Genomic DNA, 14,717 nt, shown 5'->3' with positions numbered 1-14,717 from the left:
TAACTCTAACAAAACAGTACAGCTAAGTGGGACAACATGGGTTGCATCTAACGGTAAACAATGCTGTTGTGGACAGTATTCAAGCTGGACAGTAGGTCCTATTATTGTTCTGTGCCAGAACTCTAATAATGTTTAAGTGAGGTGCCGATTACTTGTTCATTTCGAAACAAATAATGAATCTAGCACGGCATAAGAAATAGACCCATTTGATATAATGAGTGAAGGATATATATATTTCAGTCTCAGCATGTAAAATAACTTCATATGTGGTATCAGGTAAATGATATTGTGTATGCACGTCAGTCCTTATTTATAGACCTTTTCAAGAGGCACAAAATTCCTTCTTTCTCGAAAATTAAAAAAAAGACAACCCAAACATTAAAATTTATTGAACATTTTCTTGTTATTGTTTTCTTTCCCAGATGTTATCTTCAATGAAATCACCGAAAAAAAACCTTATTTTTCATGGTTCCAAGTCATGAACAATCATAGTCTTATCCATTTATTGTACCGTATTTCCTCAATTAAACACCTGGGCATATATTTCTATTACTTTGAGACAGCTCCATTAAAATAATTTGCAGTTCCGGGTATGAGGAATTCTTTTTCATGATCATTATTTTTCATGCATATTCTCAAAATTCATTCTGAATAATTATCAAAAGCAATTTGGTTTGGCTAATTGTAGTATTTTGGGATAAGACATTAATGAATTATAATGTATTTCATTTGTTAGGATGTAACAATGGGACAGCATAATATGACATGATTATTTTACAGCATACATAAGAATGAGTTTACAATTTTAACAGTTACACGACATGGTAAAATATGTTGATGCTGGAAATTATGTAGGTGACATATATGGGTTCAGCTAAACAAGTGATAGTATGTGCATACGCATTGAAATGGCACATGTGAATGTGACCTGAACATACTTTTATAAAACAAACAATCATTCAAGTTTCTATGTACCTGATAGTGATACATCAGATTTTTTCAAGACTGGATTACCAGGGGCTGTCTGCCAAATTAAACATACCGTATTCGACGTAATATGCGCCCCGCTCTAATAAGCGCCCACGGCGATAATTGCTAATATATTGGCTAGTGAACAATCCCAATTGGCACCCTTCCGAATAATCAATGTTCCCTTATTTTTCATCAAAATAATATTCTAATAAGAGCCCCCTTTTTCTAATTTTGAGAGCGCCCTGGGCGCTTATTCCGTCGAATATGGTAATTTTGGAATGGTGCTTAATGATCCATATTGTGTAACAGCACATTATCTGATCATCGGTTATAGTTAATAATTTCTTGAGCAACTGGAATAAGATATGTATCCATGTGTTGAGTGTCATTTTCAAAGCAGACACCTGCCATAACTACTTTTACACTATAAGCTTGTGTACCAGACTGAGATTGTATGCTCTCTTGTTCTGTGAATGAAGTAAGTGAACATAACACTAAGCATTGAGCAAGAAACTCGTTCTGCACTTACCGTATTCGATGTAATAAGCGCCCAGGGGGCTCTCAAAATTAGAAATAGGTGGCTCTTATTAGACTATTACTTTGGTGAAAAAAACAGAGTTGAAAGATAAATTTCGTGGTTTATGCTGACAGTCTGAACTGTTTATATACGACAGATACATTTTTCCAGAATTTAATTGCCCATAATTAAGGGTGCATATAACACACGAGTGCGTATTATACACGAATAAATAAGTCTTGTGTACATTGATAAATCGGAAGGGGGGCTTATTGGGATTGTTCACTTGCCAATGTATCAGCAAATATCGCCGTGGGCGCTTATTAGAGCGGGGCACTTATTATGTTGAATACAGAATATAGGGACGTGTATGTGTGTATGTGTGTCTGCTTGTACTCATATGGACTGATGCCAATTTTATAGTGCTAGCACACTGAGATACCATGCCTCAGTTTAACATGAATGCCCTACTCAGACACAGTATACCGAGCCAACCAGTCCTTGTTTTCGCCCCTTATTGTCAAGCGCCAGACAGGGTAACAAGAAGTACCATCTTTTAACATCTTTTGGTATGTTAAAAGATGGGGAACAAACCCTGGACCTTCCCCTCTCTGTACGGAAGCTCTACCACTTGACCACTGGGGCTAGTTTAACGGAGGAATCAAAAGAACCACCCATGTTATCATGGTTATATGAAAAGTTTTGCAGAAATTGATATGTCTGGTTGGTAAACATGATGCGGAACTCAGTGGCGGTGGAATAGCCTTGGGGTAAAGCGTTCACTCATTACTCTGAAGGTCTGGGTTGCAAATGTTTGAAGCTCATTTCTGGTGTCCCAAGGGGCGGTCGGGTAGCCAAGTGGTTAAAGCGTTTGCTTGTCACGCTGAAGACCCGGGTTCGATTCCCGACATGGGTACAATATGTGAAGCCCATTCCTGGTGTCCCCCGCCGTGATATTGCTGGAATATTGCTAAAAGCGGCGTAAAACCATACTCACTCACTCACTCTGGTGTCCCAAATCATGATATTGCTGGATTATTGCTGAAAGTGGCATAAAACTGTATTCACTCACTCAGTAAGAAGATGAGATGATTTCTGGTTGAAAATGGATCAGATGACGAGTGAGTAGAGCCAACCATATATTCAATCATCCTTCACAAGTTGAAGATGCTTGCAATGCTCTAGATACTGAGTACCCAAAAAATAGACGGCCTCCATGATCTAATGGTAGAGCGTCCGTCCGCCCGGAGAGCCGAAGGCACAAGGTTCGATCCCCGGTCGCGTCGTACTAAAAGACGTTAAAAGATGGTACTTGTTGTTACCCTGTCTGGTGCTCGAAATTAAGGGGCTAAAACAAGGACTGGTCCGCTTGGAGTCAGTATTCTGTGAGTGGGGTATTTATGTTGAACTGTGGCATGGTATCTCTGTAGGCTAGCACTATAAAGTCTGGACTAGTACAAACAGCTACACGCAAGTACATCCACATCACAAAACAAGTGCAATAATCTTGGACGCAACGGTAAACCCAATTTCGCCTCACCTCACCAAATAAATAAGTATATTAAGGATCACTTTGGCAATGTAACATCTGTTGAGTATGATCTTCATGCACAGGGTATACTGAAGAAACAGCATGTATCAGTACATGCCTCTTCATGAAACATATAGAGTAACGTAACATAGAGATGGAGACTTCCCACCACAGTTGACCGGGTTCGGACTCAGCAACAGATTTCAAGGCGTACATAAATTTCAATTCTGCACTCAGATTACATGGTGTTTAGAGCTTGTCGAGGTTTATTTGACGTGCGAAAAGAACGTTAACTCGGAAGGGAGGTAATTCTTTAATGACGTTCCGCCTTGAGATTTCACTGATGTCTTCAAATTACAAGGTGTTTTATTCAGGGATTATGCGACACACTAATGTGTGTCAAGTACGCTCAAATGTAGAAAAATGGACGTAAAGAGAAAATATGCTGCATCCTGAAAGACGCACAATAATCGTCATTGTATCTACGGCGTATCGAGCAGTTATGGGTCATGACTACTGTGCACATGATCATTGGACCCGTGAGGATCTGGGGTAGAATAGGTCTTCAGCAGCCCATGCTAACCATAAAAGGCGACTATGCTTGAACTTATTGCTTGTCGTAAAAGGCGACTAGCGGGATCGGATGTTCAGGCTTGCTGACTTGGTTGATGCTTGTCATCGTTTCCCAATTGCATGGATCGATGCTTATGATGTCAATTACTGGATTATCTGGTCCAGACTCTATTATTTACAGACCGCCATCATTTAGTTGGAATATTGCTGACAGTGGCATTAAACAACAAACAAACAAACATGCATGGTGTTTTGTGACACTAAAACTACTTTATGTTTTAATATTATTTTTCAGCTCCAAACGTTACTCATCATGGAGAAGAGATTTCTGCTACTTCAATATTATAACTCCTCGAAGAAGGTCGTTTTCAGTGGAGCTCTCACCCTCAATTTAGTTTCTGAAAATATCAGGGCTAAGTTCAGAATAACAAGTTTCACTGCTAAGTACTGGGACAAGGATGTAGAAGACTTTGTAGATTTGGAAGAATCTTCCATAGAGGATCTTCAAGAGGACAGAGTAATTAAAGTGAGGGTTTTTCCCAATCCAAATGCTGAAGTGGCTGGCGTTACCATGGTTACCACACTTAACCAAGAACGAGAGCATAGAGAGCCCCCAAGAGATGAGGTCCAGCCATCCTCTGGGATGCTGGTTGAGGTACAGCAGGTGAAGATGGAGACGGATGCACCGAGAACCAGTGAGGAAGCACCTCCAAACAGCCAAGGATGCATGACACCAGCTGATGACGGCAGATTGGAGTCTGCCCATGAACTTCCCAACAGGTAAGCCTGTAATTTCTCTATACTGCGTAGTTACTCTGACAAGGCACAGGTGATTTGTTAGTGTATTGATGCATATTTTTATCCCCCACCACGAAGTCAATCTCATAAAAATCAGATCTAAGTTCTTGCTGCCGCTTAACAAAGATGTGAGGACATCCCATTACGGTTCACGTCAGAACGACCTTTCGCGAACTTTGACCGAACAAGAAGTCAACATCAGCCAATTAAAAAGCAGCTTTCTCGAGCTTTACGGCACTCGTTTCAAGATGGCGACTTCCATTTCAGACTAAGCTTGAAAAATATGTTGACACAGTTCTCGATTAAAATTTTTAAAACTAAAAAAAAAACATTCTGGAATGTCTTATATATGGTTGCGATTGTATGGCAGTTCTTCCCACATACGTGGAAACACCTCCTCTGTTCAAATGTTTATCCCACGGAAGCGAGAGATAGGTGATAATTTTGATGGAATCAGTCGTACGGGCCGTAACTGTCATTCGGAATACCCCATGTTAACTTTTTTGAGGTTGCATGATCAGAAAACTGTCACTTTCATGATCTGGTAAGCGACACTTTGATTGGTCAGATGAAAGGTCATTCTGACGTGACCCGTAATGGGATGTCCTCAGATCTTTGTTTAGCGATAGCGAGAACTAAGATCTGATTTTAATGAGATTGCCACGAAATGAAGGTGGGATATTGGGATGGTGCCTTCTGTCCACATATCCGTCACATTTCGTTTCTGGAGCAGAACTCAAAAAACATGAGAGATATCTTAACCAAACTTGGCACATCAACAGGCCTAGTGGTGAACTGGTGCCTTTTCATAGTTTGGGGGTTTATTATTCAAGTTTCAATGGCAACAACTTTGACTAAGCCTGAACGTGGCAGTAGTGCTCCTTTTCGGAGCAGATCTTGAAAACCTTCCAATATTTCTGCACCAAACTTGGCACATAGATAGGTGAAGCAGTAAACTGGTGCATTTTGATAGTTTGGGGTTTTGGAAAAAATTATTTTTTCTAGTTTCCATTGCAACGACTTAGACTGAAAATGGAGGTAGTGCTCGTTTCCGGAGGGCTATTATCTTGCGCACAACTATCCAGACATGTCATATTGGTGTGATAGGAGTATTTCATGCCTGTTAATTATTCAAAGAATTGCAGTGTGAAATAGCTGGAAACGAAACATCTGTGTGTAGATGAGACAGTTCTTATCTTGTTTACATTTTTAAATGTCAGGCCTCAAAAGTTTAAATATTTACCAAGTAGCCATATGGCTACAAGTATTTTTTTCTAGGTAGCCAGTATTAAAATCAAGAAGTCAAGCCAATATTGTCGGTAGCCAAAAATCTGAAGTTGTCTTTTATCAAATAACTACTATAATATGTACAAGTCATATTACTTGTCTTGAAATTGTATATTAGTGGAAACTACTTGATTTTTGTTATTTGTGACTCGAACAATGATGCAATTTATGTTACCAGATTATTGAGATATATCCTTGCTTATCCAATGAGCATTGACAACTAAAATAAATACTAATTACATTAATATTTATGTATTTCTGTTTATTGTCGACTTAAGGAGGAATTATACGCAAGTACAATTATTAGCAGACATGTTTTCCACAATCAGCTAGTATCTATTTTGTGTCTTCAAATGTGAAGCAATAGAATTTAGTTGCCACAAAATATTTTTCACGGTAGTCATTTGGCTACCTCTGAATTTTAGACAGTAGACAAATTGAAATTTAGGTCGAATTGACGACCATTTTAGTCGCAACTTTGAGGCCTGAATGTACATGCTGTATTTTTTGGTTTGGTTTGTTGTTTAACGCCGCACTCAGCAATATTCCAGCTACATGACGGCAGTGCGTAAATAATCGAGTCTGGACCAGACAATCCAGTGATTTATATCATGAGCATCGATCCTCGCAATTGGGATCAATGACATGCATCATCCAAGTCAGCGAGCCTGACCACCCGATGCCATAAAGTCGCCTTTTACAACAAGCATAGTAGCCTTTTAGGACAAGCATAGTCACCTTTAAGCATGGTAAGGGGGTTTTAGTAACAGATTATGTATGATATGATGACATGAAATACATGATTGTGAGGAATTTTTGGATGAAATATCCTCATTTATTTACCTTTGTCTTTTTTATCCAACATCCAATTTTGCTTGAATTAATATGTAACCTTACTTTTTTGTGAAGAAAGCCATGGCCGAAGACCTATGTCTTCCCATCTGCAGCCTGCCCCAGGTCTCTGCTGCAGAAGCTGGAAACACAGGAACCTTTGGAAAAACGGGACATCAGCCTCCTCAAAGACATCTTATACAAGGATGCCTCATTGTACGAAGGGGGACTGTGAGTATTATAATGTAGTTTATCTTATAATGGATAGTGTATCAATGCAATAAACCAATCTGATAAATATGCAAATGAGATTATCTGGTTGGAACTACTTTCCATAAAACTATATACATTGATGCGATGCTAATTTGCAGCAAAACCTTTGCAAAACTTTCCACAATAGATAGGTTTCCCGATGTAAATAAACATGGCCGAAAACTGTTTGGCACTTTATAATAAATGGGTCAGTTTGCTCAGGCTTTGTATTCCTGTTCCATTTCTAAAGTTTCCTGAAGTGAATGAAGATATACTTTGATTATTTTTAAAAAGACATATTAAAAATTAGGGCTGTTACGATTCACTCACATATTTGGTGAATCGAACCTTATCCATTCATGAATTGAATTCGTTATTTGTGGCCACTAGAATTGAATATTTATGAATATGCAAGCATATGCATTTACATAAAAAAAATACCCATAAGAACATATTTTATGCATAGATTTCTTCATAAGGCAACACTCTTATACTATTTAATTTGACAGTATTGTGGTCACTGGTCATTGTTGCATTTGTGCAGATACTAGTACCTGGATCAATGCAGTATATAAATGAATTATATATTTAATAATATATTAAAAATTAACAAACCATGTCAAATAATTTATGTTGTTGTTGCCTCACTGAACATTCTGAATATGACAAATGATACATCAACTGCTGACTTGTTATTGTATTTGTGAATGATTATTCATATTCGTTACCCTATATTCATGATACAAATGGTATTCGCCTAATAATGTATTTGTTGCAGCCCTATTTAAAATAGATTATGACCCTTGTGTGTTTTCAAATTGTAAATATACATTTGGAATATAAATATCATACATTAGGAATATAAATACCATACATTAGGAATATAAAGTATGTATTCCTAGTAATGTTATATTTACGATGTGGAAACACACTCGGCTAATATTTCTTATAATCCTTGTTATCAGTACATACCATCTTCCCCAGGCAAGGGAGTTAACTGACTGTATAAGTCCAGTTTCCACCCTTGAGAGCTAGACTAGAATTTCTGGACTTAATTGTAGTTCCACCAGTGGCTATTATGAACTGTGTCCCTCCTATTGACCAATTGGATTCCACCCCTCATACCACTTGCATTTGCTTCAAACAAATGGTAGCGTCCAGTCAAGATGATCTGATCGATTTCAATATCTATGTTGGGATAAAACAGGTCTCACTTCACAAAGTGCATCAAGTGAGATTTGGAAAATATCTCTTGATGCCCAGTTGGAAATCGGCCGCACAGAAGATAACTTACTGGATGTCGACTTTGTTACATGATTTTCATTGGACTATGCATAGTCTCATCAATGCAGCCAAAATGTAACGCCATAATTACAGCCTGGTTCAGAAAGGGTGGAAACTGGACTTCTAAAGTCAGTTAACTCCCTTGCCTGGGGAAGATGGTACAACAATAGACAAATAAGTGATTGGTTGGTTGGTTTGTTGCTTAACACCGCACTCAGCAATATTCCAGCTATATGACGGCGGTCTGTAAATAATCGAGTCTGGACCAGACAATCCAGTGATTGATATCATGAGCATCGATCCACGCAATTGGTATCGATGACATGCATCGACCAAGTTAGCGAGCCTGACCACCCGATCTAGTTAGTCGCCTTTTACGACAAGCATAGTCACCTTTTACGGCAGTGTTTTGTTTTAGAAATTATTATATTTGCAAGTTATCATGGTTGTATATGTATAATATGGGCACACCAGAAACCTGTGATTGTGGGTTCGAATCCCGGTTCGCCCCAATTATGTTTCTAGGTCTGTCAGCACAAAACCCGTGCTCGTGGGTTTCACCGAAGGGGTAAATGCATACCTGCATCACTTCAGGCTTTCCTCCCACATTAAGCTGACACGCCGTGATATAACTGGAATACTGTTAAAAGCGGCATTAAACCCAACTCACTCACTCGCTCACTTTAACTTGACTTGTATGATTTGATCAGCTCTCCATTTGTAGGTACCCATCTGTGGAACGATACAGTTTGCTGGTGGATACCATCCTCAGCACATTCCCGTATCTGGCCAAGCAGGGTGAAGACATGCCCCTTCACCTAGTCAGGGTAAGTTGACCTGGTTCGTGTGTTTGTTGATGCAGTGATGTGTTTAATATAGGGCTGGCCATCTTCCCGAGGCAAGAGAGTTAACTGACTTTAAAAGTCCAGTTTCCACCCTTGCCGAACTAGGCTGGAATTCCTGGGCTCGATCGTAGCGCCACCAGTGGCTATTACCAGTTATGCCTTTCTATGCCTCTCCTATTGACCAATCAGATTCAACCTCTCGTGTCACTTGCATTTGTTTCAAACAAAACGGTGGCGCCCAGTCAAGACGATCTGATCGATAATCAAGATCTATATTGTGATAAAACGAGTCTTACATCGCGAAGTGCATCAAATCACTTGAGCACCTTGATTAAAAACATGAAAAGATTTAGAAAATATCTGTTGACAACGAGTTAGCGGTGCACATGTTTTGCAAATCCTGCAGTCATCCGAAATCTGCATGACACTGTACGAACTGGATTTCGATTTTGAATGGACTATGCATAGACTCGTTAGTCCAGCCAAAATGTAACTCCATAATACCAGCCTAGTTCGGCAAGGGTGGAAACTGGACTTTTATAGTCAGTTAACTCACTTGCCTCGGGAAGATGAGGGCTGGCACGATATACCAACTGTGATCCAAAACAGACCATGTTACTTTTCTCATGATCTGATACGCCATTTTTATACAGACAGGATGACCAAATGCCTGCCACCCTGACGATTTACAGTTGGCAGTGTCAAGTATGGCACAATGGGTGAAAATATGTACGTTTTCACTACTATTTTTCACTACTAAGTGGTGGTTGGTGTAACAGTTATTAAAGCAAACTTTAAAGGTATGAATCAATATTTTTGACATTGCGTGCCATTGTAATCGATACTTATATCGAGAAGTAAAAAATCGCGATCTACTGATGCATCGGCGCATCGTCCCATTACTAGAATAGCACAAAGACTGTCATAAATGCATGTAGTTTTTGTACTGGTTATTGTTATGCGTTATGCCAGGGGTGGTGAGACACAGTGGCCAAGTCGTCTGAGGCACTGCAATTCGCTGTGCAGAGTTGCGTCCCTTGGGCATGTCAGAAACCTATGATTGTGGGTTTCGAATCCCAGTTCGCCCCGATTATGTGTCTAGGTTTGTCAGCACCGTACCTGTGCTCATGGGTTTCACCAAAGCGTTAAATGTCTGAGACCTGCACCCCTTCAGGCCTTCGTCCCACATTAAGCTGACACGCTGTGATATAACTGGAATACCATGTCTTGGTCTCGACGTGATCAGAGGCCCTAATACAGGCCCAAATTTGCAACAAATGTCAGTAACATTCCCTGATTGGAATTTAAGTTTTCCCAATTCATGTTCATTTAGGTTTTAGAAGGATTGTATTTCACTGACAACAGGACCAGTAAACAGGCAGAGCCTTTTATGCAAAATTACCATGTTACTCCATTGAATGCAGTGTTAAAGTGCTATGTTAAAATACTTCTGAGTTTAAAAAATGATGGGGTTATGACGCCAATCCACTTAGATTTATATCAGGATGTGTCAAGACGTTAACACCTTTACACAAAATTGTGAGGTTTTACATGCTTTCCTTGAAAATTCCTATTACTGTGTAATTCTTTAAGTAACCATGGTAACCTATCAACCAAATTAAAAAAATATATTCTGTATTATCTCTCTCCACTTGGTTTTCTGCATCCACTTGTGCTGTTTCCACTTCCATTATTATTAGGTGGATACTTACGTTTAAAATGGCAGAACTAATCTGTTATAGCAGCGACAGTAAATGGTGCTAAGAACATTTAACATTTGAAATAATCCAAAATTCGAATAAAAAAATGTTTTTTTCCCAAGTTAGCTGACAAGGACTCTTCATATCGAATGCTAGATAAATCCTTGAATACTATTAAAAACAACTCACTCACTCACTCACTCACTCACTCACTCACTCATTGTTCTGCCATGGTGTTATAACGTGACTTGTTACCCCTTTTGTTCGGTACAGGTGTACTGGAGAGAAAAGCTGAAACAGAAATGGGGCAATGAGAGGAAGGTGAGGGACAGGGATCGGCCGGAAGTTCAGGCAAGAACACGAAAAAGAAAATCAGAACCTTCCGAGGAACCTGCTTCCAAGAGAGTCAACCTCACTTGGGGATTGGCCAATTTCCTGCCTCCTCCACTTCCGTCTGAGGATAGTGAATCCATCGAAGCACACGTCGACTGGCTCCAGAGGGAGTTCAAGAAGACAGCTCCATGTATGCCAAAAGTATACCTGAAGATGAACCTCACCTTTCCCGAAAGACGGAGGAATGTAATTACACAGGGTCTTGGCGTCGGTGACCTTCTGCTGAAGTATCCATGGTTACATCAAAGAGAACAGGTGAGGTCATTAAGTACATTGTTTTTATTCCTAGAATGATTTTACAGTTTGGGCTAACTTGCCTCATTCCCTTTGTTTGTGTGCCTGCATGCATCATTTTATTATTCCGTATGACAGCAGCTAAATTAATTTCATTTGGTTATTTTACATGCCTAGAATAAGAATGGTCATTGTTTGTCAAGCTTTAACTTTTGCCTGTCTCTCTTAAACAGCAAGTGAGGTGAGATGAGGTGAAATGGGTTTTAACGTCTCGTCGAAGATTATTTCACTTTCATAGAAACGTGCATGCACGTGTTTGTGTGTGTGGCTGCTTGTACTAGTCCAAATTGATGCCGATTTATAGTGCTAGCCCACTGAGATACCATGCCGCAGTTTAACATGAATACCCCACTCAGACACAGTATACTGACTCCGAGCCGACCAGTCCTTGTTTTAGCCCCTTAATGCCGAGCGGCAGGCAGGATAACAACAAGTACCAACTTATAAAGTCTTTTGGTATGACGTGGCCGGGGATCGAAACCCGAACCTTCCGCTCTCCAGGCGGACGCTCTACCTCTAGACCCAGGAGGCGGCCTAAACAACAAGTATTCATATACTGTAAATCGAGCGTGAATTAAATGCAAAAAATGCAAGTGGTCTTTGCTTGCATTATTAAACATCGCATTTATTTCAACAATAAGACATTTTGGATAGCAGAAATACCAACTTAGACATACGCTGAAAACAAGCAACTATGTATTCCACATCACTGTTTACTGAGCAGCACTTGTTACAAGTATATAAACAATGTCATTCAAACACTAATTACATCCTGTGAATTGTCACTGCTGGGGTCAAGACAAGCGTTCTACTCACTCATGTCATCACTGATCACACCTGCAAGTCCAGACAGACGCCACCAAACACTGTGTCTTTGCTCTTAGGGACTGCGTCAAAGGCCGACACGAGCCAGCGTGCACGTATTGTTTAAGTTGAAGTACTCTATTCAGCGCTAATAAGCGGTGCTATTTGGTGTGTGATTGGATTAATGTAAGGTTGGATTAAGGTGAGGATTCTCCTGTAAACCTGACAGAGGACATTTTGTTTAGATATAAATCCACTGATGCTTGAGAGTAGGTGGTGTCGCATTCATATTGAGTCGCATTTTTGGCTAGGGGCCAGCGGTCGCATTCTTTTGGAGACGCATTAATTTCGCGTTTTACAGTATTCAACACCTTGTGTCACAGTTGCTGACGGAGTTCAGCCGACTTGAGCCGAACACAGCTTGCCAGAACATGGACGACCTGTTGATGGATGGCTTCAGCAAGTACCACGATTCCATCACTCGTCTCGCCAAGGGAAGGAAGATGCCCAGGTTCCAGCGGGACTTCTACGAAGAAATGCTGCTTCTAAGAATTGACTCCCAACGAAAGTGTAAGACATATATATCCCCATGTAACATGTTTTCGAGCCTCACCCCTTTTCAAGCCCCTACAAAATATGTAACCATGGTAACCATGCGCGTGATGACCTAATCAAGGTAGACACTTCAAAGCTCTTCAATGCACTTGTCACTGAAGTTATGTTACGCATTAAGCTGCACGAGGTAAGATATTGAATAAGTAAGAAAACATGCCTCAAAACTTCCCTTTTTCACTTATGCTCAATCTCATTAAAATCAGACCTTAGTTCTTGCTACCGCTAAACAAAGGTCTGAAGACATCCCATTAGGGGTCACGTCAGAACGACCTTTCATCCAACCAATCAGAGCGTCGCTTACCAGATCATGAAAGTGACAGTCGGAATGTGATTTCTAATCATACAACCTCGAAAACTTTAACACGGGGTATTCCGAACGATGGTTACGGGTTTAACGACTGAATCCATACAATCTAGACCATATATTAGCCATTCGAGAATGTTCTTTTGTTAAGGTTTCAAATTTGTAATCGAGAATTTGTCAAAATTTGCCAATTTGAAATTAGTGCCGTAAAGCACGAGAAAGCTGCCTTCTGATTGGTCTTTCCATTGGTCAGTCAAATAATGGGATGCCCTCAGATCCTTGTTTAGCGGTAGCGAGAACTAAGATCTGATTTTAATGAGATTGCACTTATGCTCATTTTAATCAAACTTGATCTGACGATAATTTTGCAACAGAATAATCGTATGCACAAATGCTGTATTGGCTGCTGATTGTAAATTTCCTGTCTGTCATGTCATGTGACTGATCATGTTGTGCATCTATTTTTAACTTGACTGTCATGGCAGGGCTCGAAATCATGTGACGGTAACGAGATAGCGCCTGATTGACTCGTCTCGCTTGGAGAGGCATTATCACGATGAAATTGACAAGATATGGTCATTTGACTCTTCAGTTGTTAACAGAAATAAATGTTCTCAAAGATAAGACTTAATTTTAATGTTTTGCAATTGTTTTATTAGACATGAAATGAAAAATACTTCTTACAGGCTCAAAAACACAGTAGGCGAGGATGTTTATTAAAAACCAAGTCTGTGAACATGTTAGAACTTAAGAAGCATTGTTTTTTTTGTTTTGTTTTTTTAAATTTTTATTCATTTAAGAAGCATTGTTGTTTGTCTGTAAGTAATGTTTAAAGACTTGTTGTGTATGTTTTAACAGATTCAAGTCAGTGTGCGGCGGTGTTGGGACTAGGGACCCTCTTCAAGGAGAAGATGGAGAAGGTCGTGAAGGTCAAGGACACTCCTGATGGCGAGATGGCTATCCAGCTTATTGCATTGGACAAAATCTCTACTACCTCCAGTGGAGCCTTCCAAGTCCACCTAGAAGGCCACCTCGTGTTTGTAGGGGACACATTCATGCAGGCTGTAGCAGGTCTCATGGCGGCAATCTACACCTTCAATCTTGCTTATCCAAAAGAATGTGAGAAAACTTTCCTTTTTATTCAGAAAATTGTACTGAGACTGGCAGATGATGAGCAAGTTGACAAGAGGATAGTGTCAGTCCTTGCCCAAATCCAGAAAGAAAGAAACAATTCCAAATAAACAGACACCAGAGTGTATCCTTCATGATGCGATATCAGCTTTGATAATATTTATTGATGACAGGGTGAGTGAGTGAGTGAGTGAGTGTGTTCGGTTTTACGCCGCTTTTAGCAATATTCCAGCCATATCATGGCAGGGAACACCAGAAATGGGCTTCACACATTGTACCCTCTTGAGGAATGGAACCCGGGTCTTTGGCGTGACGAGCGAAAGATTTAACCAATAGGCTACCCAACTGCCCATATTGATGACAGAACCTTTTGAAAGTAAATGGATGGTGTAAGTCATTGACATGTTTTTCATTGAATCATGACCTATGAACATAATTTTGTTTATTTGATGTTTTTTCTGAAGTCTGTATCTATAAGGTATTTTCATCTATGTAGTTTTCTGTTTGCAGGTTTAACATTTCTGTTAAGTCCTTGAAAGTGTACATTTTGTATCATTACTATACAAAGTGAGTTTGGTAGTATCGT

General features: G+C 39.8%; 2 protein-coding genes across 3 annotated transcripts in view; both read left to right on the top strand.

Annotated features, from left to right (window-relative positions):
* The window catches only part of LOC139448188 (uridylate-specific endoribonuclease-like), a 33,938-nt gene that overhangs the window by 3,123 nt on the left and 16,098 nt on the right, over positions 1-14,717 (top strand). The window lies entirely within an intron of this gene.
* On the top strand, positions 3,907-14,322 carry LOC139448560 (sterile alpha motif domain-containing protein 3-like). The gene is made up of 6 exons (XM_071230129.1): positions 3,907-4,373; positions 6,588-6,740; positions 8,770-8,872; positions 10,864-11,238; positions 12,465-12,651; positions 13,859-14,322. Exons 1-6 carry the CDS (start codon positions 3,907-3,909, stop codon positions 14,239-14,241), a joined length of 1,668 nt encoding a protein of 555 aa, XP_071086230.1. The 3' UTR covers positions 14,242-14,322.

The sequence above is a fragment of the Haliotis cracherodii genome, unplaced genomic scaffold (assembly GCF_022045235.1).
Source record: "Haliotis cracherodii isolate W230 unplaced genomic scaffold, xgHalCrac1.p SCAF_7, whole genome shotgun sequence".
NCBI lineage: Eukaryota > Metazoa > Mollusca > Gastropoda > Lepetellida > Haliotidae > Haliotis > Haliotis cracherodii.
This window is presented reverse-complemented; position numbering and strand designations above follow the sequence as displayed.